The sequence below is a fragment of the Balaenoptera physalus genome, assembly GCF_965194825.1.
Source record: "Balaenoptera physalus genome assembly, chromosome: 4".
NCBI lineage: Eukaryota > Metazoa > Chordata > Mammalia > Artiodactyla > Balaenopteridae > Balaenoptera > Balaenoptera physalus.
The window spans coordinates 32989451-33016657 of NC_138891.1; the positions used below are offsets into that span (position 1 = coordinate 32989451).

A 27207-nucleotide genomic window follows, 5' to 3' on the forward strand; every position below is an offset into this window, starting at 1 on the left:
TCCATTTCTGGCAGAAAGAGTTTTGGTGGGAAGGGAGGGAGATCCCTATTGCGTTTTGTTTGGAGAGGGAGATTCTGTGGGTCTGTACCATTCTGGGGGGAAACCAGATGTGTTTAGAGCTAGAAGGGAGCTTAGAGGTAGGTCGCTCTCACTTTCCTCATTCAGTACAAGTGGACGTTGAGTCTCAGAGAGGTTAAAGTGACTCGTTTAGGCAGATCTTGGCCAAGCACTTGTGTGCCCTGATTTGTTCTTGCAGCTTTACTTGGCCTCCCCTCTGTACACAGCCTCCGCTTCTGGTAAACACCCTTGTGTTGCCCTGGCAATGAGAACTACTCTGCATTTTAGGGCACCCAGTGCCTCTGTGAGAGCTGGGGACTGTTCAGCTAGCCATTTATTTGATCTTCTCAGAGCTTGCCAGAACCTTGTGTGGTGTCTCCTGGGCAGAGGGAAGAATACTCTGGAAGCTCAGGCACTCTAGTCGTCCTGTTTTTTGGTGGAAGGTTCTCAGCCCTGTCTGTGGCCTCTGGCACACATAGCTCCGGCACTGGCCTTTGTGGGCTGTGTTGGGGATTGAGCCTGTCTAGTTTTCATTTTCTTGGTTGAGAGTCTCCTTTATTTATGGGTAGGTCTCTTGGAGATACAAACACACAAGCTGTACCAGTTGCCCACTTCCAGGGAGTGACACTTACATGGCATTCTGTATACAAAGGGATCCCCCTTAGTTACGAAATGCTCGGGCATGAGAAGAGGAGAAAAATTTTAGCCCCTGGGTTTTATTTTCCATGTTCCGAAGGAAGCATGACTATATGTACGCATGCCAAACGGATTCTGTCATTCAGTCACTATTATTGAGCACCTTGTAGGCATTTTGCCAGCTGTGGCTTCATGAGGACAGGGCCTAAGACTTGTATTTCCTCCCCTGTCTCTGGTTTTGAGCACAGTGCCTGGACCAAACCTCGGACTCAAAATGTCTTTTACGAATGAAAGTGTAAACAAACGCTGAGAGCATTGGATATGGTCCTGGGCCCCCAAAGATTTCAATACAGAGCAGCGGTTTTCATCTGTGGTGACCCCCTACGGACACTGGCAGTGTTTGAAGACATTTGGGGTTGTTCCAGTTATGGGTGCCTGTATGCGTGTGCGTGCATGTGTATGCGTGTGCGTGCATGTGTATGCGTGTGCGTGCATGTGTATGCGTGTGCGTGCATGTGCACGTGTGTTAACTGCTACTGGCATCTGGTAGGCAGAAGTCAGGGGACGTCGCTAACATTCTCCAGTACTTCAGACAGTCTTCACAGCAAAGGCTTATCTGCACTCAAACGTCAGTGGTTCCCAGGTTGAGAAACCCTGGTCTGGAGGGAGTGACAGACCTATAAATACGGGATACAGTGTTTCACATGTTATTCGAGGGGAATGTACGAAGTGCTGTGGAGACAAGCGGGAGTGACCCGCTTTTTGACAGGACCTGGTAGAGGAGGAGACTTTGAGCCTTGGACTTGGAGGGTGCGTAGCAGTGGGGGGGGGGGGTGCTGAGGATGTGGTGTGAAGGGTCACAGGCCAGGAGGAACGTGGGCTGTGCTGTGAGCCTGAGGTGTGGCGTGGGGCGTGCAGGGGACCCCCGGGTCAGAGTGGGAAGGAAAGGTCAAGTTACGGGGTCCTTTGTGCGCCGTGTGGAGGCCACGAGGTGGCCGTTCAAGGGTGTTAGGGGAGTGAGATTTAAGATGACTGAGGGTCTCAGTTTGAAGGGACGGTGCTTCTGAAGGTCACACTGAGGCAGAAAGACTGACGAGCTAGGTGGTCACGGATGTTCCAGGCCTGGTCGGGGGTGGGGGGGCAGTGGATTAGGTTTTCGTGGCTGCCATAACAAGGTACCACAAATCAGGTGGCCTAAAACGATGGAAATTCTCTCGCAGCTCTGGAGTTGCAGCCCTGGGGGCCGGCTGTCTGAAGGGAGCATTGGTGGGCTTTATACTCCTCTGGAGCTCTAGGGGAGAGCGTTTCCTTTCCGCACCCGGCCTCCGGTGGCTCCGGGCATCCCTTGGCCTCTTTGTGACCACATCTGTCTCACTTCCGCCTCCGTCTTCACATGACCTTCTCTGTGTGTCTGTTCTTCTCTGGGTGTGCCTGTTAAGGACACTTGTTATTGGATTTAGGGCCCACTTGGATAACACAGGATGATCTCATCTCAAGATCTTTAACTTAATTACATCTGGAAAGACACTTTTTCCTTTTTTTTTTTTTTTAATTAATTTTTTTTGGCGTATATTTGCTTTAAAGTGTTGTGTTAGGGCTTCCCTGATGGTGCAGTGGTTGAGAATCTGCCTGCTAATGCAGGGGACACGGGTTCGAGCCCTGGTCTGGGAAGATCCCACATGCCGCGGAGCAACTAGGCCCGTGAGCCACAATTACTGAGCCTGCGCGTCTGGAGCCTGTGCTCCGCAACAAGAGAGGCCGCGATAGTGAGAGGCCCGCACACCGCGATGAAGAGTGGCTCCCACTTGCCGCAACTAGAGAAAGCCCTCGCACAGAAACGAAGACCCAACACAGCAATCAATCAATAAATAAATCTTTAAAAAAATAAATAAATAAAGTGTTGTGTTAGTTTGTGCTGTACAGCAAAGTGAATCAGCTATACGTATACATAAATCCCCCCTTTTTTGGATTTCCTTCCCATTTAGGTCACCACAGAGCAGAGAGTAGAGTTTCCTGTGCCATACAGTATGTTCTCATTAGTTATTTACTTTATATTAATACATAGTAGTGTATATATAAAGACCCTTTTTCCAAATAAATAACACTCCCAGGTTCCAGGATTTGATTGGGATGTCTCTTGTGGGTCCTTTTGGCCTCCTGGGCTTGGGAAGAAAGAGTAGGAGAGAATTTAGGAGAAAGGTTATTGGGGCGGCAGAACTGGCAAAATGGATGTGTTTGGTGAGAGGGACAGACAAGTACAAGGCTATACCAACGTTTTTAGCTTAGGCCAGTGGTTCCCAAACTTTCTGATCTTAGGATCCCTTTATAATAAACCTTATTTAGGATGCCATAGAGCTTTCATGTAAGTTATATCTCAGTATTTACCATATTAGAAATTAGACCTGAGAGATTTTAGAAATATGTATTAATTCATTTAAAAATAATAATAAACCAATTTCATGTTTCACATGTTTTTTACGAACAAGAACTATTTTTCCAAATCAAAAAAAAATTGTGGAAAGAGTGGCATTGTTTTACATTTCTGCAAATCTAATCTCTTTAATGTCTGTCTGGATTCTCATATCTAGTTCTCCATTTAGTCTATTATAGTATGTTGTTTCGATTGAAGGATATGAAGAAAATTTGGTCTCACGGATATGTAGCTGGAAAGTTTTTGGGAACCTCAGAGGTCTTTGAAATGTAGAACGCTGGCTTACACAGTTGGGTAGGTAGATGATTGATAGTGGGCCTCAAACTAACATGCCATAGGGAACGAAAGAACTTGTTAACTTTTTTTTTTTTTTCCAAGGGTGGGAAGGTAGGGGAGGGGAGTGGAGAGAATGAGTTCATGTTTTAAAATATTTTCAATTTGAGGTGCCTCTGGGGAATCCAGGTTGAACTGTAGAGCAGTAGTACAGATCTGGATTTGGGTGTGATTTGTGCATGGCTAGTTGAAGTCATGGCTGCGATTACCTGTTGAGCGTGTGCAGAGAGAGGGAGGAGCAGGCAGACTCTAGACACCGGCAGCAGGACCTCCGAGGAGGGGAGTTGTTAGGGAGACAGGTGTGGGGGTGATGAGTGGTCCAAAGGGAGAGCTAACGTCTCCATTGGCCGCCTCTTAGTTTGGCAGTTTCCCTCTTCAGGGCCTTTGCACGTGTGCTTCCTGCTGCCTGGTTGCCTTCTCTTCGTCACTGCAATGTGATGATTTGCTCCTCAGCACTCAGCACAGTTTGTGTTTTTCTTCTCTGCTCTGTCCTCCACCCAATGTAGGTTTCATGAAGCAAGGACGATGTCCTTTTTACCCCCCACTGATAACCAGAGGCAGGGAGGGGGTCTGGGGTATGGTAAGGGTTAAAGAAATATTTGTTGACTGGATCTGGTAACGGGGCAGTCATTATTAGCAAATGGTTCTCAGAAGCCCTGTACAGGGCACGGTGATGCCAGGAAATATAAGACATGGTTCCTACCATTGAGGAACTTTGCGGGGAGAGATGACAGTGCTGTGTGCAGAGCCCTGAAGTCATTCAGTGTGGTGGTGGAAACCATTGAGGGAGGGGTCATCTCTCTTGAGGATTAGAAAAGTCTTCAGAAATGTGGGTGTTTTTCAGATGACAAGGTCTTCTGGGCAGAGTATGAGCAAAGGCACCGAGATGGGAAATGGGACACGATCTTTGGAGGAATTGCAAGTAGTTCAATAAAGCAAGAGTGTATTGAATCCTCAACTTGAACATGTCTATAGATTTTGGGGACAGTTAGAGAGAGGAAGAGATTAAATCTGCTGGAGAGAGAGGGCTATCTGCTGGAGCAAGGCTGACCTGGTCCTGGGACCAGGGGACTGAGGTCCCACTGGGAGTGACACCTTATATGTGGTGTTACACATCGCTGCCTCTGAGAAAGGACGTATACAGGACTCCCTGTTTACCTTTAATTTTCTACAAGCATTTCCAGAGTTAGTTTGAATGTGCAAAGATTTTCCTCGGCAAGAATTAACTCAGCCTTCAACCCACATCCACCGTGCCACAGCTCAGCTACGCAAATGCCGCCTTGTTGTCAACTAAAATTTGGTGGAATTGGCTGCTTTCCTTTTCCAGCCATTTCATTCATGGATTAATCTAATGAGGTTGTTGAGATTAGGACCATTTTAAGGCATTGGCAGCAGGGAAGAACTAAGAAAAATGTATTTTGTCTGAAGCGTCATTCAAATTTTTTGCTAAGATGCTGGTTTACATAAAGGTATAGAGAGAGGCTCTATCAAAGCTATGTCCAAGGCAGTGCTAAATAATTTATATTTCTCCTGAGTTCTGTGAGGAAGGTTAATATTGACATTGCTTAGGGTTTTGTTTTGTTTTTTTTTCTTTCTTTTTTTAAAACTCTACACAGTGCTGCTAGTAGACAGTATGGAAAGTATTTCTGGGGTCAGAGCTGTTTTCACTCTTTGGTCAATTTTAGACTAAATGTCAACTCCTTGGGAAAAAAAAAAATGATCGTGAACTGGAGACACTATTTACATTTCGACTACTCACATGAGATCTGCTTTTAAGTCATTATTAAATCATCGAAATGTTTGTGAAGTTATACTTCCATTTACTTAGTACTTGATATGTGCCTCCTACAGCACTCAGTGATGTGGGTGTGTAGGAAAGAAATAGAAGTCTGCTTCTGTCCCCTCTAGAACAGCGCTTCTCAAAATATCTATGGTGAAGGACAAGTTTCTTTAAAATTAATTTTCAATCTGTTGCAGACTGATATAAATGTATGATAAAAATGAATTACTAGAAAAATGAAATGCTGCTTGAATGTAGTGGCAATGTCAAGTTGCTATGAAAGTTCCCGAGCACTCACTCTCAATTTTTGCATATAATTCTTGTTCAGGACCAGTAGCAGTTTCAGACCACACTCTGAGTAGCACGGCTCTAGAAATTAACATCTGGCTCACTGACGCACATAAAACGGTTTTAAAAATGACTAATGCATTGGTTTTCGTTTATTTTAAAATTGAGGAATAATGTATACGTTCAGTATGGGGTATAAAGTGCCACGTTCCATCACGATAGACAGCGTTGATTGTGTTGGTGATTCTGAGTGCTTTACATGTTTGGTTTTATGCCAGCCTCACAAACACCTCTCAGGTGGGTACTCTTATCTCCTTTTTACAGATGAAGAAACTGAGGCACAGGAGAGCGGTCACAGGGGTCACTTCACTTGCCCAAGGTCCTTTAGCTGCATAGTGATGGAGTTGGAATTGGACTCCCGAGCCCGTGCTGTAACCATTCTGCTGTCTATATAGTGTGGCTAAAAATGCTGCGTGAGTTCAGGAAAGAGAGGCTTGGAATACTTGGAGGCCTCCCTGGAGGATGTAGGTGTGAGGGGCAGGGTCCGAGTGCGTCGGGGCAGGTTGTACCCTTTCTTTCCTAAGAAAGAGCTGAAGGTAGGATGAGCGAGGCATGGAGGGGAAAAGGCAGTGTCTCTGCAGATGGGGCTTGGAGTCCTGGAGTCCTGGCGGGTTGCGGTTGTGGGGGGGGGGGGTGGTGACGAGTTCACGAGGTCCCGCTGTCAGATTTGTCTCACTAGCTCATGCCTAATAAATCCGGATGGGGAGAGAGTGGAGTCGGGGAGGCTGCGAGGGAGGCGGCTGTAGTAACCAAAGCATGAAGTAAAAAGAGCCCGACAGATCTGGGCTTTAAATAGGACTGGAGAAGAAGAACTGGCGGTCGGTGACAAATCGGTCAAAGGAAATGAAGGAGAGGGGAGTGCGGAAAATGCTTCGATTTCTTGGACACTGTTCACCTGGGATGGTAGTAGGTCCTGTTGCTTGAGCATCTCAAAGTGACACCTTTTTGTGCTCAGTCTTTAGAGATACGGCAGGTATCTAGAATTACCTGATGGCTAGATCGGAATGAATATTCGAACTCCCCTCCCCTCCCACCCCTCCCCGCTCACCTCACTCACCCTGCGGAAGGTCTGATGACTCAAAGGGCTTTTGGTTTATCGTCCCATGCTTTAAACCTCGCCTTCAATACCTGTCATTCAGCCCTCCACGGGCGGCTTTGGTGGCGGTGAACCGCCAGAACTGCTTGGAAGGTTGGCTAAGCTCCATGGAAGACGTGGGAATGAGCAAGCCTCCCGAAAATAAAAAGGGCGGAGGCTGAGAGGTGTTAACAGAGGTTGACTTTTAGGACTACATTTTCGGAGGTGGGCTCACGGACATTTGCTTTCTTGGTTCAAAATTGTAGGTTTCGCCTCTCTGTTTCCGGGTAAACAAATGAACAACATCACCACCACCACCAGCAAAGAAGAGACATTCCCAATCTCTGTTCCCCCTCCCAGGCAGGAAGAAGGGTGTTCTGCAGTTTTACTAGATTTTTCCGGCGCCCGTTCCATCCCTATCACCCAAGAAGTTTTCCTCTTTGTGAATTTGCAGTTCATTTGGTGGAAATCGCACAACACGCCTTCCTGCAGGCACGTGGGGTCAGGGATGCAGTTAGGCGTAGGGTAGAAGTAAACAGAAGGAGCCAGGTAAGGGGCACAGTGCGTCAGTCCACCGGACAGTTAACTTCAGAGGACAGAAACCATGGCTTGAGTTTGTTTTCTCTGCCCTCAGATCACCTAGCCCGGTGGGAGGCAGATTCAGCACTAAGTGAAAAATATGATTTACAGGAAGAGCTTACATTCAGATGCGACTGCAATGCGTGAGTTGTGTGGGACGGTGACTTACCTGAGCAACGGGGGATCCAAAGAGAAAATTGTCTCCTGAGGCTGCCTTAAATACAGTTCCGGGCAGAATCAACTCTGGACACCTTAAGTCCCCTTTCCTGCTTTATGCGTATGCAAATCTAAAAGTTCAAGTAGTTTTCTCTGGCAGTTTTCCTGCAATTTTCCTGAGAGCCACATCCAGGTGTTTGATATCAGAGGATGACATGCATTTGAAGATGATTTGAATATGAATTAATAGGCTACAATTATTTAGATAAGAGTGGAATAAATGCTAAGTGTATTTGGAGGTAATTTGAATCAAAGTCTCTCCCACTTTCAGTGGAGGGGGAGGACCTGCCTGTCTCATGGTTAAGGATGAGGGGTGTTTTCATGGGGAGTCGGGCCCCCAGAGCCTCGTGTGTTCAGCATATCCTCCTCGGTGGACATTCCCATTTGCTTTTTGGAGAGTGGCTGAATCCCCGGACGTGTGGTGCGTGGTGTGGGCCTGGATGTGCTGCCTGGTGAAAAATCACGGTTATAATGACCGTGATGAGCATTTTTTTTTTTTTTGGCTGCAGCGGGTGGCTTGTGGGATCTCAGTTCCCCGACCAGGGATTGAACCCAGGCCCTTGGCAGTGAAAGTGCAGAGTCCTAACCACTGGACCACAAGGGAACTCCCACGAGCCCATTTTTAAAGTGCTGAGTGCCTCACATACGATTTCCTCTTATTCTTTACAACGGAAGGTAGGTGGATCTCCATTTCACAGGAAAGGAGGGAGCCAGGATTCTAGTTGAGGTTGATTGGAATCGTACTGATCTCCTCCAAGATCTCACCATCTTGGAGAGCACATTGGACCTCTTGGAGGCTTGATTCTCACGTGGCCGCTTAACCATTTCACTGCCCCCCCCCCCACTTCAGCCTCAGTTTCTCAGCCTGTAAATGGGCACCCATCCCGCCAGAGCCATTTGGCTTTTAGGAAGACGGGCGTGAATATGCTGCGTAAAGGCCAGAGAGTAGTATTACTAGAACCATGATTTTCTTTTCTTCTCTTTTGCCTGCTGCTCGGTACAGGTGTGCAAGATAGGACTTGCTGTTTTGTGTTGAGCTCATATCCTTTGGGGTTCGTCTGAGTCCCCACCGTTAGTGATTGATGGCCTGCAGGTGTGATTTGGATGGGGGTGAATATTAATAGGCGTGTAGACAAGGGTGGATGTGTAGAGACGTGAGTTTCAGATGTGGCCTCCGTGCAAATGTGGCCCTGATGTTAGAGATGTTGGTGGGGGTAGGGGAAGTGCTAGGTGGCCTTTTAGGGTAGTCCTGCCTCCCCTGAGTCAGTCTGGCCCCTTCCCTTGGCTCGGTCTTCAGGAGGCTGGTGGCAGTGCCTCCTCTTACAAGCGTTTTGGCTGCGTTGGGGAAACAGCCCACTACCCCGCCTTTTTTTTTTTTTTTTTTTTTTTTCTAAACTTCTCAAACAGCTGTTAAGTGACCTGTCAATTAGAAGAGATCCAAACAGAAATCAGTCCCTGTTGTTGTGATGCAGGGCGCCGGGGTGTCCCCTTATACAGAGCCAAGTGATGCTGCTTTTCTCAGCCGTAGTCGACTCTGCGTTGTAGACCCTTGCTGCTGCCAAATGGCCTGGATCCTGATATTAGAGGGTAGTCTTGCTGTGAGGGATAGGGCAGAGCTTCCCCTCTTCCCTCTCCTACATGGATTTTTTACTTTCCTAGGGCTGCCTAAACAAAATACCATAAATTGGATGGCTTAAAACAGTGGTAATTCTCCCACAGTTCCGGAGGCAGGGCCACACCTGTAGAGGTGGATCCTTCCTTTCCTCCTCCAGCTTCTGGGAGCCCCAGGCTTTCCTTGGTTTGTGGCAGCATAATTCCAACCTCTACCTCCATCTTCCTTCTGTGTCTTTTCTTTTATAAGGACACTAGCCATGTGCTGTTGGATTAGGACCCATCCGATTTCAGCATGACCTTAACTTGATTATTGCTGCACAGACCCTATTTCCAAATAAGGTCACAGGTATAGGGGTTAGGACTTTGACCTGTCTTTTCGGGGTACACAATTCAGTGCCTGCAGGGCTTGTCTCTAGACCCTCCTCCGCATGTCCCTGGTTGGTCTGGTACTGGACCTTACCTTCTGGGCACTCTAGACTTCTAAATGTCTGAAAGAAACATCTTGTTTTGCCAGTTACCTCAAGGTTACATTTAAAACTGAACTTGTGATCTGTTCCTCTTCCCTCCAAAAAAATCCTCTAACACTGCTATACGCTGTTTTAAGAGCTCTTGCTATCCCAGAAATCCGGGGACATCCTTGATAACCTCACTCTTTGTCATTCCGTCCAGCATGTTACCAAAACCCCTGTTGAGTAGCCCCGTAATAAATATCCCTCCATGCTTTCCCTTCTTTCCGCCTCTATCTTGGTCCTAGCTACCGTCTTCTCACGTCTCGCCTCTTAAGAGAGCCTCTAACCCGTCCCAGTCCCCTTGCCCCCAGGCCTCCTGTTTGGTCTGACCGGCTCCAATCAGTTGTCCCCACTGTGGACCTATTCGGTTTGGATGATGTCACCCCACTGCATAAAACACTTTACTCTTTTCTTTAAAACATTTATTTAATTATAGTTGATTTACACTGTTGTGTTAATTTCTGCTGTATGGCAAAGTGATTCACTTATACATATCTACCTATACATTCTTTTTCATATTCTTTTCCATTATGGTTAATCAAAGGATAGTCAATACAGTTCTCTGTGCTAGACAGTAGCACCTTGTTTTTTATCCAATCTATATATAATAATTTGCATCTGCTGATCCTAACCTCCAAATCCATCCCTTCCCCTGCCTTCCTCCCGCTTAGCAACCACAGGTCTGTCCTCTGTGTCTGTGGGTCTGTTTTGTAGATAAGTTCATTTGTGTCATATGTTAGATTCCACATATAAGTCATGTCCTATGGTATTTGTCTTTCTCTTTCTGACTTACTTCACTTAGTATGATAATCTCTAGGTTCATCCATGTTGCTGCAAATGGCATTATTTCAATCTTTTTTATGGCTGAGTAATATTCCGTTGTATATATGTACTACATCTTTATCTGTTCATCTATCGATGGACATTTAAGTTGCTTCCGTCTTGGCTATTGTGAATAGTGCTGCTATGAACATAGGGGTGCATGTATCTTTTTTAAAAATTAATTTATTTTTTAGTTTTTATTTTATATTGGAGCATAGTTGATTAACAATGTTGTGTTAGTTGCATGTATCTTTTTGAATTATAGTTTTGTCTTGATATATGCCCAGGAGTGGGATTGCTGGATCATATGGAAACTCCATTTTTAGTTTTTTAAGGAATCTCCATACTTTCTCCATAGTGGCTGCACCAGTTTACATTCCCACCAACAGTGTAGGAGGGTTCCCTTTTCTCCACACTCTCCACACCCTACGTTTGTCATTTGTAGACATTTTAATGATGGCCATTCTGACTGGTGTGAGGTGGTACCTCATTGTAGTTTTGATTTGCATTTCTCTAGTAATTAGTGATGACAAGCATCTCTTCATGTGCCTATTGGCCATCTGTATGTCTTCTTTGGAGAAATGTCTATTTAGGTCTTCTGCCCATTTTTTGATTGGGTTGTTTGTTTTTTTGTTATTGAGTTGTAGGAGCTGTTTGTATATTTTGGAAATTAAGCCCTTGTCTGTCTCATGGTTTGCAAATATTTTCTTCCGTTCTGTAGGCTGTCTTTTTGTTTTGTTTATGGTTTCCTTTGCTGTGCAAAAGCTTGTACGTTTGATTAGGTCCCATTTGTTTATTTTTGTTCTTATTTCTATTGCTTTGGGAGACTGACCTAAGAAAACATTGGTATGATTTATGTTGGTGAATGTTTTGCCTATATCTCTTCTAGGAGTTTTGTGGTGTCATGTCTTATGTTTAAGTCTTTAAGCCATTTTGAGTTTATTTTTGTGTGTGGTGTGAGGGTGTGTTCTGACTTCATTGATTTTTACATGTGGCTGTTCAACTTTCCCAACACCACTTGCTGAAGAGACTGTCTTTTTCCCATTGTATATTCTTGCCTCCTTTGTCGAAGATTAATTGACTATAGGTGTGTGGGTAAAACCCTTTACTCTTCTTGTAAAGATAGAAGTCCTTTACTTGGTTCACAAGACCCTGTGTATTCTATCCCCACCCACTACCCAGTCTCACCTCACACCTGCGTCCCTTTGATCCTGCCCTGACAGCATTCTTTCTTTCATTTTCCCAGGCCTACAGACCTTACACACGCTCTTCCTGTCTCTTGTTGGGCACCCAATGCCCGTGATTGTTGTTACGTCTTCCCGATGAATTGACCCTTTTATCATTATGGTATGCCCCTCTTTGTCTTTGATAATGCTCTTTATCTTGAAGTTTACTTTGTCCAATATTAATATAGCCACTCCAGCCCTCTTAAGTTCATCATTTGTATGGTATATATCTCTTTCCATCCGTTTGCTGTCACCTTATCTGTCTTAATATATTTAAAGTGCAGCATGTAGCTGGGTTTTGCTTCCTTATCCATTCTAGCAATCCCTGTCTTTTAATTGGAATCTTAACCCATTAACATATAATTAGCACTTAATGTAATTATTGGTATGGTTCGATTTATTTACCATTTTACTTCTGGATTATTAAACTCTGTTAAAAATAATTTAAACTTACCTATTGACATTTTAGTTTACCTCTTTACATTTTATTTTTATTAGCGATTGCGCTAGCAGTTACAATATACATCTCTAACTTTTTGTGGTCTTCGTAGAGTTAGTATTATATCACTTCACGCAAAATGTCAACCTTGCTATTTTGTAAGGGTCCTCCTCTTAACTTAGTTTACTCCTATTTCAGACTCAGAGTTTGGCTCAAAGGCCACTTCTTCAGGGAATCTTTTCTGAGTTCTCAGATTAGGTTAAGCCTCTATCATGTGTGCTCTGAGCAGGTAGTACTTCTCTTTGGGGCATTTATCACACTTGGAGTTTGCTCACTATGGAATCCCCAGTACTTAGCACAGTGATGTATACTTCATTATTTGTTGATCAGATGAGGGGAAGCCCTGAGCTGGGGTTTGAAGAAGGCAAGAGATTTCATGCTGTACTCCAGGGGATGGGAATGACATCAGGCAAGGCTTAGAGGTTGAAAAGACAATGTATGTGGCAAGGAATATAATAGTCAAGTAGATTAAATGTAAGTTAAAAAACAAAGCTCTAACTTTTTTATGCCAGTAGCCACCATTTATGGAGCACTTAATATGGGGCCAGCCAGGCACTGTGCTAAACTCTACATTTTATCTTATGTAACCTCAGCCCTGTGAGTTATTCTTGTCTTACTTCAGTTGAAGCAACTGAGGTGCAGAGAGGTCACTTACGTTGTTCCCTATGATAGGCAGGGCTCTATATTCAAACTCAGATCTCTGTGATTCTAATACTTAGAATGGAAGTGAGGCTGGGAAGTGGAGCTTGGTTGTTTGAGGGGTTTAATGCCCATCCTAGGTGATTGTGGTTTTTTAAAAAAAATTAATTAATTAATTAATTTTTATTTTTGGCTGCGTTGGGTCTTTGTTGCTGCACACGGGCTTTCTCTCATTGCGGCGAGCGGGGGCTATTCTTCATTGCAGTGTGCGGGCTTGTCATTGCAGTGGTGGAGCACGAGCTCTAGGCATGCGGGCTCCAGTAGTTGTGGCACGTGGGCTCAGTAGTTGTGGCTCGCGGGCTCTAGAGCGCAGGCTCGGTAGTTGTGGCGCACGGGCTTAGTTGCTCTGTGGCATGTGGGATCTTCCCGGACCAGGGCTCGAACCCGTGTCCCCTGCATTGGCAGGCGGATTCTCAACCACTGCGCCACCAGGGAAGCCCGGTGATTGTGTTTTGAGTCGAGGCTGGAGTTAGGTGCAGAGAAGGCCCACAGGTGTTATTGAGGATCTGTAGAGTGTTGTGCTAGATGCTTCTGTTCTCTTTAGGTCCTTTGGGGCGGGGGTAGGGTGGGGTGGTGGGAAGCCTCTGAAGCTTTTGAATAGGGGAGAGCAGAAAAGAAAACCTGTTTCAGGAAGGTTCATCAGGGGCCAGTGGGCAGGCTAGGTTGAGGCGAAGGTCTGGATGGAGGAGGGGAGGTGTGTGAGGAGCAGCAACCTGGGCCTGCTGTGACAGTGGCCGCAGTTTAGGGAGATGGCTGTATGTAGTATTTTAGAGGCAGGACTAGATGTGAGACATGTTTTGAGAGAAGTATGGATAGAACTGGTTAATGATGAGGTCTGAGGCGAGAAAGATTTTTCCCTTATCTCTTGGGTCATTTGTGTCTGCTAACCCTAAGTGTTGCCTGAAGACTATTGATTCTGGGAATTCCCTGGCAGTCCAGTGGTTAGGGCTCTGAGCTGCCACTGCAGGGGCACAGGTTCGATCCCTGGTCAGGGAACTAAGATCCCGCATGCTGCATGGCGAGGCCAAAAAAAAAAAAAACAAAAAAACCACTATTGAATCTATCCATGATGGGTGTTATCATAGTCTCACTTCTCAAATGGGATCTGCAGACATCCTCAGGTGTCTCAGAGAATGCTCTTCTGAGAGAGAGGTGGACAAGCTAGGGAAAACAGTTATAAAGCTGTTTTTAAAAATTTTGTTTGGGGTAAGACCCTAGCTAACACAGCCTAACTAGTGCATAGGGAGACACTTTCTACTGCTGTGGCATTGTCATGCCTGGTGGGCATTTCTGTCCAATCTGTTGACAGTCACTGAGTTAGTTTGTTAGAGGCAAGTAGGTGACCGAGGAAATTGGGCATCTCTGCATGTGTTCTTTGCAGTAGATGAGAACTCTGGAGGAGGTTAAGTGTGTGTGCACCTTGTGTGTGTGTATTTATTATCTGCTTGGTGAGATGGTCATTGAAAATTGTGCTAAACTGACATTTTTCCCCTTTTGAGTGAGAAAGAGCTTAAGCAATTTCCAAACTAGCATCAAAATGTTCTCACTTTCCTGATGAAACATTTATTGAAATTAAAAGATTGCTTTGAAAGTGATCCAAAAAATAACATCATTCTCTGAAGTTCAAGGTAAATGCACGAGATTTATGGATGCATTTGGAGTTCATCCAGAATATCGAAGGTCTGGCTTTTGTATCTGTATGAAATACAGAAATGCAGAGTGAATGCCGGCCTTCCATATGAACATGGGCCAGTTTCTAGCCTTTTGTTTCTGTTTGTCTCTGGGTACCTGTCTCCCTAAAATTGCTTTAAGGCTTATCATTTTAGTTGAAGCCAACGACGAAGTGGCCGAGATTTCTTTTCTCTGTGTTGAGGTTACTTTTGGACCAATTCCGTTTTGAATCTGTTGGAATCATATGCTGCCTGGCCTGGTGCACCACTGCCCTAGGCCACCAGGCCGGACTGAATGCGTATTCTCAGCTAGCATTGTCTCTTGGCTGAGTAGGTATTAGGGCTCACACATGTGTGTACAGTGTTTTGCCCCCGCTGCTGTTAATGACAAACAAACACATTTAAAACTCTCTGAGTTCATGATTGGCACTTTGTTTTTCTTTATTCCCCACATTGTACAATGGGAAAATTTTCAACCTCCAACAAAGGAGTTCTTTTACTGGAAAGGGTTTGGTGCTAAGATCGTGATTAGCGGTTGGTTGTGTCCCCAAGTTTTGAGGGGTTTAGTTGTCTCAGCTTTGCAAATAGGCAGAGTAGCAGCTGACGGTTCTATTTTTTATGAGAATTGTGGACTAGGTGTAGCAAAACAAGTTTCAGTTTCTGTAAGGACCATGGTAAGGACTTTGGTGGCTATCCTCTCTTATTTAGAAAAATCTTTGAAGAGGTTCAAGGTTAGTGCAAGAGGAAGCTATTTGTGTCCCCTGGCTTGGGGATTTTAGAGGCATGCTGTTTTAAAATCTGGACTCTCTCCCTTCCATATTTGCTTGATTAGATTTGGCAAAGGCCTTCAGAGCAAAGTGTCATAAAAGTTTTGTAGTTTGAGTTCGTATAACACGTTACATCTTGTTCTGAATCTCTTAGCGCTGCCTAATGCCGTTAAGTATCCATGTCCTATCTCATTTTCCCACATTGGGTTCATCACGCATCCTGGGGTCAGAGAGGATGTTTTTCCTTTCAAAGGGGTCTGTTTGTGCATTACTGGCATTTGAGAAACACTGTCTAAGCAACAATAGTAAACACTCTGGAATCTGAATCTTACTCTTAACTCAGCGTTTGGATTCTTGCTGTTGACTTTCACTCTTTAAAGAAACTTTAGGAGAAAAACCATCAGGGTGCATGTTTTGGTTGTGACGCTTTGGTTTCTACCTCCGTTTCACTTGGTTTCTCTAGGAAGCTGACCTAAAGTTCTGTGTGAGTAGAGTTTAACAGAAGTGCCTTCCAGCCTTCTGTTTTAGCTCTGTGTGCTTCCTGATTTAATTGAGCACTCCGCAGCCCCGGTGTTTTTATTCGTGGGTCTATGAGAAGTTAAAGGAGTGAAAGAGAAACGTTCTGACTTGTTTTCTTCCTTGATCCTTGTGTGTGTGTTGTGTGTGTGTGTGTGTTTGTGTGTGTGTAGCTTTGTGTGTGTGCCTTTGGAGTAGGGATAGGGGTGTGGCAGAGAATTCTGACCAGGCTTTTCTTCTTGGGACTTCCTGCTCCTGAGCTAAGGTGGAGCATCCGGTTTCTTGGTGGTGGTGAGTGCAGCCCTGATGCTGGGCATGGGAGCCCTGGTTTTCTAGAAAGCCACCAACTCCAAATCTTTATGTCAGGGGTTCTCAAAGTGTGGTCCCTGGATAGGCATCACTCATCTGGGAAGTTGTTAGAAATTCAGATTCTTGGGCACCACCCCACCTGTTGAATTGGAAACTCTGGGGGAGGGGCCCCAGTGGCAGCTGTGCTTTTAACAAACCCATCAGGGGATTCTGATGCATGCAAAAGTTTGAGAACCACTACTGAAGGCCAAGGTCGTTTTGATTTCTGAAGCAGATCTTTTGTATTTCTGAGTGCTTACTGAAGCTTCAGGTTATCACTTTCCTGAACCAGAAATATGACACAGACAACAGCAGTAATACTTATTGCTGGCCATTTTCATATAGCATCGTGGCTAGGAACATGGGATTCTTTGGAGTTCTTTACCACTGTGTGACCTTGGGTAAGTTAATTAACCTCTCTGCTTTTTATTTCCTCAACTGGGCTATGGAGATAATAGTAGTAGAAACTCTTACTATCCCTGTTTCACAGTTGAGGAAACTGAGGCCCGGGAACAGTTCCAGTGCTTGCTTTGAGTCACTCTTCAGTGGAGTTGGAGGTTCAGATTCAGACAGTCTGATTGCAGAGCCTGGGCTCTCATCCCCCTTGTGTGCATTTCCACTTAGTCATCCTTACCCTGGGGTCAGCAAGGCCTCCACCTGTAACCAGAGCTGCGAGCCGTGGGGGCCTGTAGTGGCTGGAGCTGGCTGTCCCGTCGTCATGGTGTTGCAGCAGGAGCAGGGCCTGTGTGAAACTCCCTGTTTCTGAAACCTGGATTCCCCTTTTCAGAGGCAGGGCTTTAAAAGGTAAAAGCAGTCCTCTCAGTAAACTTTGGTTTTCTGCAGGAGTGTGGTGACACTCTGGGAGCAGGTGTCGGCTATCACTACGATTGAGGTGCTACTGCCATTTAGTGGGCGGGGCCGGGTGTGCTAGATGTCCTCAGTGAAGAATTGTCCTGTGTCCCACTGGATTGTCATATGTGCCACCAAACCTTCAGAGTCGTTTTCTCTCTGTTCCAGGTGGGAATCTATTTACATATGATCTCAAAGTATTTTTTTGGCATGATTTTAATCCACAGTCAGTATACACTGAGTCTCTGAGGAATATGACTATTGCATTTTAATATATTGCGAGAAGATTTTATTTTGTTGGTTTGAAAATTTTACTAAGAGTTTTCACCGTTACAGAAGATTCACATCACGCTGTTCCTGATAATTTGAAATAGCAATACAGCACACCTATATCAGTCTGCATTTTGCACTGACTGCATTTATGGTTATTCTAGGTATAGGAACAAACATTTACTAATTCTTGATGTCTCCTAGGGCCCCACTTCTCAAAGGTTAATGTGTCCATGAATTACCTGGAGAATTTGTTAAGCTGATTGAAATGAGATTCTGCATTTTTAACAAGCCAGCGCTGATGGCCCATGGACCACACTTTTTGGGTAGTAGAGGTCTTGTGGTGTATGCCTGAGGGTTTTCTTTTCAAGTTCCTATGTTGTTGTAACTTACTTTCATTTTGAAAAAAATTTTAGAGTGAGGGCATTACATTGATTTTTAAAAAAAAATGTTGGTAAGTTATTGTCTATGAATTTCATTTCAGACTTGGAAAAAGGGCATTTAAAAATATTTGCTTTTAGGATGGTGCCTTGGGCTTGATGGGGTGACAGCCACTGCTCTGGGAGGTTAAGTGGTTCTAGTCATAAATCCAAACAGAATTAGGGACCTCAACGTCATGGGGTAGTGATTCAGAATATACTTATTAAGTTAATTGTTTGAAACAGGTTATCATTCACTTATTTACTCTTTCAACAAATATTTATTGAATGCCTCTGTGTTCTCTGTGCCAGCCACTGCTCTGTGTTCTTGGCATGCTTCTGTGAACAACAAAAAGACCCCTGTTCTCACAGACCTCATCTTCTGGTGGGGGAGACAGACAGGATACATCGTAAGTAAATTACGTGGGGTTTTAGGTGATCGGTGCTATGGATTATTGGAAGATTAGGAGTGCTAGGGTGAAGGGAATGGGGTGAGCAGTTCCAGTTTCAAATAGGGTCGTCCGATTTCTCATCGAGAACATGACTTAAGGTGGTCAGGGAGTTGGCCATGTGGAAACCAGGGAAGAGCAATCCAGGCAGAAGGGATAGACCATGCAAGGCCCTGAGGCTGGAGATGGTCCATCTGGACTCTTGAGGAGCTGCAGAGAGACCGGTGTGGCTGGAGGGTAGTGAGCAAGGGGAGTGTGGTCAGGGATGAGGTCGGAACGGTATAAGGGGCCAGATGACTCAGGGACATGTAGGACCTCCTAGGGCCTCTGCTCGTATTCTGAGGTACGGAGTTATCGCAGGTTTTGAGGAGTGACGTGATCTCAGTCAACTTTTCCAAAGCTCCCTGTGGTTGCTGTGTTGAATGTGGCCTTCAGAGGGCAAAGGTAGAAGGAAGGGGACCAGTTAGGAGCTGTTGCAGTGTCCACTCATGAGATGATGGTGGCCTTGACCTCGGGGAGGCATCGGTGGTAGTGAGAAGTGGTCAGATTCTGGATGCATTTTCATGAAACTCAGAATACAAGTTTGGAACGTTCTCAGCACTCGAGGCTCCCAGCAGTACCTGTGTGGATCCTAGTTTGAGGAAAATCTGCTGCGGCTGACAGACTTGTTACCATGGTTCCATGTTCTTTTCCTTCTGGGGATTCTGTATGTGTATTTGTGCATGTGTATGTGTGTGTGTGTGCGTGTGTGTGTGTGTGTGGCATGTCTGTCCAGGCCAGTGGTTAGCAGTCAGTCACAGCAAGCAGCTCGCTGAGCAGGGGTTAGTTTAGAATAGAAAGTGAAGCAGCAGTAAATGGAACTAACTGGTCCTGAAAGCCTCACACATTCCCTCTTGATTAAGCCAGGACGTATTTTTAGTAAAAACATAAGCTATTACTCAATTAGTGTTTCTTGTGTTACTCTGATGCTAAAGCAAAGATAAAAATTCCATTTTCTTGTCCCGTTCCCCTCGTGACACCATGTGTCCCCCTTCTTCCTTAGACTCTGAGACTACAGAAATTTCATTAGCATGCTTGCTTTATTTCAGTTGACTGACACTTTTTTGACTTAAAATATGCGTTATGTAGTTTTGCCCTAGATTTCCAAATAATTTATTTGAAAATGCGGGAACAGTTTGAGATGTCTTCTGATATATACATGCAACTCATTTTCTGTGCGGATCACAATTCCAGCTACCTTCCATGCTGGGAGGAGACTTGATTACCATAGAGCTAAGCTTCCTGTAGTGGGGTTTTTTGAAAGCCCACCAGAACTGTGTCTAGCCAAGGTATTAGCTAGAGCACACACAATTAAGTAAAGTTACATAGCATGACTCCAGGAGACCCCAGTTCTCAGCCAAGGTGACCTTTCAGGTGCTGTATGTCGTTAACGATTTTGGCCTAAGGCTTTCTGCCTAATCATAGCAGTGATTTGATCAGTTGATTTCTTTTTTTTTTTTTTTTTTCATTTTACACTTACGGCAATTACTTGTGAAGAATAAGCGTATATTCTTATTCTTGTGCTGTGGCTCCCATTACCCCAGGTGTCACTGAGACCATTTCTTGGCCTGAAGTGAGGGGAGCAGAGGTAGCTTCATTTACGCAAACCTTTCCCCTTTATTCTTTCAAGTCTGTATTTTGGGAACTCTGATTTAGTTCTATAACTCAATGGTCTGGACAGGGGAAGGTTTTTCTTTTTTTTTTTTTTTTTTTAAATGCCTTGGGCTATTTTTGATATGTTGTGACCTTGGTAAGGAAAGTTTTCCTATATCTGTCCAGTAGGAGATCTTTTTTAAGGAGGGTATGAATTGTGGCTGTGTATTTTTAGACCACATTTTCCTGTGGCATTTGTACTCTGGTGCACAGTGTCATGGAAATTTCTCTTCCTAGTCTAGGATTGAGAAGATGGTCTTTCAGTGCTGGCTTTGTCCAGTTACTGTACTAGCTGAGCAAGCCTCACTCTTCTCGTCTGCAAACAGGCATGAAGACACACGCCTACCATCTGCCTCAGAATTGGTAAAGGTGAAGTGAGCCGAGATGTATGAACAGCTTGGCAAGCTCTAAACTTCCCCTCAGTGGCAGGGCTGTGATGGTGTGTGGTTATCACAAGCCTTGCGCCCAGGAACCCTTCATTCTGTGTTTAACTCGCTGTGGGGTCTTGGGTAAGTTGAGTGAGCCAGTTTTCTGGAACATAGCATAGAGACGTGCATAGGGGCTGGCAAGGTAGGGGCACTCAAGCTGTGGGCTCTCTAGAAACACTTCGAGTCTGCACATTCTATGAGTTTATGTTTATGGGGGGGAGGTTGCTTTTTTTTTTTTTTTTTTCTTTTTCCAATTTTATTAGTGAAGAATTTTCACCTACAGGCAATAGTTGTTAACATTTTGCCACATTTGCTTTCTCTCTCTCTACACACGTATATATTGATTTTTAAACCTCTGTTGCTTCTTTCCTTGGTGAGTGTTGAACGGTTCTCTTCTACAGAGTATAGCAAAGCTCGTCATTCCTCAGGCTACAGGATGCTGGCTTCAGTTGGAGCTTTGACATCCTTCGGACTAATCAGTACCTTTCCTCCCACAGGATGAACTTACCGCTGTGAATGTAAAGCAAGGCTTCAACAATCAGCCCGCCTTTACTGGAGATGAGCATGGCTCGGCTAGAAATATTGTAATTAACCCGTCAAAGGTAATGCTCATCGCTTCCCAAAACTTCCGAAAGAGCATACGTATGTGAGACCCATGGTAGCTAATGTTGATACATTTGTGTTATTGAAACCACAACCCATATTCAAAGTTCCCCCAAATATCCTTTATGCTGTCCTGCCCCAGGGTCCAATCAGGGATCATGCACTGCTTTTGGCTGGCGTGTCTCCTAATCCTATTTTAATCTAGTGCAGTACCGCTCTCCAGAGTCCCTCATTTTGTTGTTGTTGTGAGGTTGTTGTTTTTTTCCAGGTTAAATATTTTTGGTGCAAAGACTACATTGCATATCAGGAAACATGCAGTGTTAGTTTGCCTGATTATTGGTTATACTGTTTGATCACTTAAGGTGGTGTCTGCCATCTCTTTACATTGCAAAAGTAGTCATCTTTTCCTCGTAGTAATCTCCACAGGGTGATACTTTGAGACCGTATGAATATCCTATTCTCCAATTTTATGCTATGATTTTAGCATCAATTGTCGATTCCTGCTGAATGATTTATTTTGCTGATGGTTGCAAAATGCTGGTTTTGTAGTTATTATTCCTCGTATGTTTATTAGTTGACATTCTTTTGTTAAGGGCACCCCATTTTTCAGTATCACTTTGAACCCCTGAACTCTTCTTAAAATCAGTTGTATGGCCTTCAGTTTTCTTTTTGATGCTCACACTGTCTCACATTTGGCCAGTGGGGGCACCTTTAACCTGGTTCTTGGGCCTTTTGGACAACCCCCTTACCCCCCAACCCAGTCCTTTGGGCACTTCCTCACTTTAGGTACAATAACATAGTCCAGGGCCATCTTGTTCTTTTCCTACCCCATCCCAGATCTGGGTACCCAGCTTGCTCATGGCTACTTGAGTGTCACAACTTCTAGGCCCTTTCAGTGGACAGAGATGGCAAAAATATTTAGGTTTCTTTTCTTCATTTTCTTCCCTCCCTCCCTCCCTCCCTTCCTTCCTTCCTTCCCTCCTTCCTTCCTTCCTTCCTTCCTTCCTTCCTTCCTTCCTTCCTTCCTTCCATCCATCCATCTGTTCTAAGTCAGTACCACAGGGTCTTTCCCATGCTTTTCCCTTTTCCATCATTGTATCTCCTTTCTCTTAAGGTGAGAACCCTGGATCCCAGCAATGTTAGCGTGTTTATTCATTTACTCTATCTTACAATATACATAAAAAGTTCCAGAATAAACTATACCAGTGTCATTCCAACAACAAAATTGCTATGTAAAATTTACAATTGCTCTACCATGCTTTTTGTCTTTAGACTAACTTTCATTAAGAGTATGTAGTCAGAGGGACTTCCCTGGTGGTGCAGTGGTTGAGAATCTGCCTGCTAATGCAGGGGACACGGGTTCGATCCCTGGTCTGGGAAGATCCCACATGCCGCGGAGCAACTAAGCCCGAGCGCCACAGCTACTGAGCTTGCTCTCTAGAGCCCGTGAGCCACAACTACTGAGCCCGTGAGCCACAACTACTGAGCCCGTGTGCCTAAAACCAGTGCTCCACAACAAGAGAAGCCACCGCAGTGAGAAGCCCGTGCACTGCAATGAAGAGTAGCCCCCGCTCGCTGCAACTAGAGAAAGCCCGTGCATAGCAACAAAGACCCAATGCAGCCAAAAATTTAAAAATACATAAATAAATAAATTTATTTTTTTAAAAAGTATGTAGGCAGAGTGTTGTATTAAAAATTTCTTGAATTAAGTCTTTTTTCGTTGTGGTTATGTTAACAATTAGATATATAGATGGAATTATCTGTTTCTGTTTGTATTCTTTTAAGGTTTGTTTTTCATCCTTTTTGAGTTATTTCTATTTTCGAATATTAAAATACTTTTACTCTTTAAATTAAAAAATCATGCCTATAGATTAAAATAAATCAAGCATACAGGTGAATTCCTATTCTTGTTTTCTCTTAACCAGAGATGACCATTGTTAAAAGTTTGTGTATCATTTCAAATCTCTTTTTATATGCACACATGCATACACAAACATATGTAATTTGCTAAACTAGCAACTGAAGTATTATTTAAGTGATGTGAAAAAAAATAGAATTATTTTCTACAGATTGTCCTATTGACCAAACACAGTGTTTATAGTTTTTTTCCAATCTTGCTTGATACCTTTTAAACATCACAACTACAATTATGTATGTGTTGTAATTTGTGTTATACTTTTTTTTTTTATTGTGGTAAAATTTACGTAACATAAAATTTACCATTAACGTATTTAAGTGTATAGTTCTTTGGCGTTAAGTACATTCACACTGTTGTGCAAATATAACTACCATCTGTCTCTAAACTTTCATCTTCCTTAACTTATATACTTAAAGAAGAAGTAATATCATTTTGTGTGTACTTTTCCTTGAGGCTGAAGTATTCATATTCATATTCATAGTAATTAATGGATAGATAACATTTCATCATTTATGTGCTGTAATAACTGAAACTGCTGGTGTACAGCAATTAGCCTATTATCTGTTTCTTATGGTTATTTATAAAGAAGCTATAGTCATATTTGAACATACAGCTTTTGTTGTTTAGGATAAATTCCCAGCAGCATATTACTTGGTTAGAAGGTGCATTAGTCTACTGGGGCTGCCATAACAAAATACCACAAACTGAGGGGCTTAAACAACAGAAATTTGATTTTCTGAGAAAGTTTATTTTCTCACCGTTTTGGAGGCTGGAAGTCCAAGATCAAGGTGTCAGCAGGTCTGGTTTCTCCTGAGGCCTCTCTTCTCGGCTTGTATACTGCTGCCCTCTCACTGTGCCCTCACATGGGCTTTTCTCTGTGTGCGGGTATCTCTGGTGTTCTCCTTCTTATAGTGACACTAGTCATATTGGATTAGGCCTCACCCTTATGACCTCATTTAACTTTTTTTCTCTCTTTTTTTTTTTTTTACAGTAGGTCCTTGTTGGTTATCTATTTTAAATATAGCAGTGTGTACATGTCAATCCCAAACTCCCAATCTATCCCTCCCCCCAGGTAACCATAAGTTCATTCTCTAAGTCTGTGAGTCTGTTTCTGTTTTGTAAATAAGTTCATTTGTATCTTTTTTTTTCTTAGACTCAACATATAAGCGATATCATATGATATTTGTCTTTCTCTGTCTGATTTACTTCACTTAGTATGATAATCTCCAGGTCCATCCATGTTGCTGCAAATGGCATTATTCCATTCTTTCTAATGGCTGAGTAATATTCCATTGTATCTATGTACCACATCTTCTTTATCCATTTATCGGTCCATGAACATTTAACCTTAATTACCTCCTTAAAGGCTCTATCTCCAAATACAGTCACATTGAGGCTTAGAGCTTCAGTTTCTGAATTTTGGATATACACAATTCTGTCCATAACAGAAAGTATGAACGCCTTGTGTATAGGAACTGCCAAATTGTTCTCAGTTGTATGAAGTTTTATGTCAATTTAAATAATTGAATAAATGGAAATAGCACCCGTTACCACTTCTGCTGCTCTCATCCTTCCTGTGAGATTTCCTCAAGGATTCAAACCTTCTGAGGGGAATTTGATCTAATGAATATGAAATACATGACCTATAGTGTAGCCCCTAAACTTTTTCATTCTCTTACCAAATGAATTATTTTCAAAATAGCTGTGGATGGATGGAAACAAGTTTTAAATTAAACCTTATCTCTCATACCTCGTCTGAGGGAGTGCAAATTGGTATAAACATTATGGAGGGTAATTTGACAATGCTGATTAAAATTACAGAATCATACAATCTGAATTCTGAAAATTTATCTGAAAGCTATAGCTGTACATGTATGAAATAACAAATAGGAAAGGCTATTCATTGTAATGTGATTTGTAATCGCAGAAGTTTGAAACAAATGTCCATTAACGGGAACTTGATTAAATAAAATGTGGTACATCCACACAGTACATTATTATGTGTCTGTAAAAATGAATGGGGAAGCTCTGCATAGGCAAATATGGAAGGAAGGCGCTCAGACATTTACTCAATGTACATAACGAGGTATAGATATGAGAGAAAAAGAATATATTCGTGTTCATGTGTATTCACATGAAGAAATACTGGAAAGACACATAAGAAACTAATCAAGGTGGTTCTTTGGAGTTAGGCATTGGGACTTGGGAATGAGGCTTTTTAACTTTTTCTCGATTTTGGAATAATGTGAATATATTGCTGATAGAATAAAATTAAGTGTATGATCATGTTTTGATTTTTTTTTTTGAGTCCTAATGTGCATTTTCTCTGCTCTTGCTTTTTTGGGAATTTTGACTGTGTTTACATTTATGCAGTTGTTCATAAGGTTTGTTAGGAAGTAAAACGTATATACAGTCACTGTGTTCCATTGCTATTATTAAATACACAGAAAAGAGTATAATTGCAAAAGAGATTGCCCAGACTTCTTTTTTTTTAATACAATTTTTGGAAATCTCTTGATTTGCAAAATCAGTGATTGGCTTGATTTAATTGAATAGCCTTTTTAGATCACCGTGGCTATTCTTCTTTGACAGTACTTAGACTAGTTTAAAATTTTTTTATGTCTTTGTTTATTATGATTAAAATGCTCATACATGATTGCAAATAAGAGATCTTTAAAATATGAAACAATCTACATAGGTAGGTATTTCGTGCCACTGGTGCAAAGGCCAAATATTGATTGAGAAATTTAAAATTAAACAATTTGTTACTCTTGGCTGCTTGTTTTCAAATAGCTGTTTTTTTGGTGAATTTTTGCATTTAATTTATTCTCTGGACATTCTGCAAACTTTGCTTAAAAAAGAATACTATGAAGTTGTTTAAAAAAAATAAGGTTCAGACTCTTTTTCTAATTACTATAATTTTTGTTGCCATATTACCGCAACACAGCAAAACGGACTTTTTCACTGTACATCAATCTCAAGGATCAAGGCATGCCAATTCACATTAAAAAAAATGTTTACCAGCTTTTCGCCCTGGGAGATAAACTTGGCTAATTGCTTCCAACTGTGTTCCACCCTATAGACTAATTGTTTATTGAGTCATGAGCATTAACTAAGGTAGTGATTCTTATTTTGCTGCAGCAGGGTAGGTATTTTATTTTAATCATGGTTGCCACTGTCTGCTAACCTTATTGAAGGTATTTGTTAGAAATTTGTTGTCCACATCCTGTTATTAGAGAATTTCCAGGGGACAAAATGTGATGCTGTGATAGGATTCTTGGAAATTCCAAGAGGTTTTCTGTGGATTCATTTAGTTTTTAGATATTACTCAGTCCCCTTCCTTCTTGTCCCTTTGTCTTTCCTTTGTCCTCTTTTAATTTGGTTAATATGAAAATGCTAGTCATTCACAGGAAGCTCCCTTTGCTACTTTGTTCCATTCAGAGCAAGCCACACTAGCTTTCTCTTTCTAAACACTTGTACTCATGAAATTGGCAGCCCAATCAAAAATGTTGAATATTTAATTTAATTGAACCTTTTGTAATTTTCCATTTAAATAAATTAGATTTCTCTAGACTTCTTTTTTTTTTAAAGCACTGAGTGTAAATACAGAGTTTCCTTTCCAAATTTATGTGCTATTAAAATGAAACAAGAAAAAGAATGAGTAGTGTGTGATTACCAGGTTCTGATCTTGTATGCAACACCTCTCAGGAAAAAGATTCTCTCCAAATGGGTGTGTACTGTGAAAAAGGAGAGGTACATCTAAAGATGAAAGCAGAACCCATTCTCTTGAAAATTATTCAGGATATAATTAATTTTATCTTATAGGGATTTTCAAAGACTCTTCTTGTTCCCTTGAACCTACTTGTTAGTAGTGAAACAAAGGTGCTGCGGGAGTTTCTGCATTATGTTAGTGTAAGGAAATCACAACTCTTAGCTTCAAGGGCTTAAATTCCCATTTTATTTTCCAATGGGCTCTTTGAAGATTTTCTGTTAAAACAATAAAAATAAAATACTAATATGTACATTACTAACATTCTTGCTTATTGTCTTTAAACTCTGTTTTCTCTTCCACAGATTGGAGCTTATTTTAGCAGCATATTAGCTGAGAAACTAAAGCTTAACACTTTCCAGGACACCGGAAAGAAGAAACCACAAGTTAATGCTAAAGATAATTATTGGCTGGTTACTGCTCGATCCCAGAGTGCGATTCATAGTTGGTTCTCTGACTTAGCAGGAAATAAACCACTTGCTATTTTGGCAAAAAAGGTATTAAGTATTTCTTGCATTGTTTTCACTGAGGCCTTATAGAAATGAAAATATTTGAGATAATGTTCAAGTATATATTTCTTTTCCCCAATTCTCTCCAAAACTCAAAGTCTCAATAGCAGGTATCCTGCACCAGGTGTGTGCTGCACATGGGCTGTTTCCCCTTCATTTTGATGGCATGTGGTGCC

The 27207-nt window shown here is 42.7% G+C and overlaps 1 protein-coding gene and 1 long non-coding RNA gene across 2 annotated transcripts in view; both read left to right on the forward strand.

The window, feature by feature from the left end:
* Positions 1–27207, forward strand: part of MED12L (mediator complex subunit 12L) — a 318558-nt gene that overhangs the window by 9673 nt on the left and 281678 nt on the right. The window contains exons 3-4 of the mRNA XM_082459512.1: positions 20730–20834; positions 26828–27019. Of these exons, the coding sequence (XP_082315638.1) occupies positions 20730–20834; positions 26828–27019 (297 nt within the window). The remainder of the gene's footprint in view (positions 1–20729; positions 20835–26827; positions 27020–27207) is intronic.
* LOC309659754 lies at positions 1554–8887 on the forward strand. The gene is made up of 2 exons (XR_014262944.1): positions 1554–2278; positions 2592–8887. It is a non-coding gene; the product is annotated as an uncharacterized lncRNA (long non-coding RNA).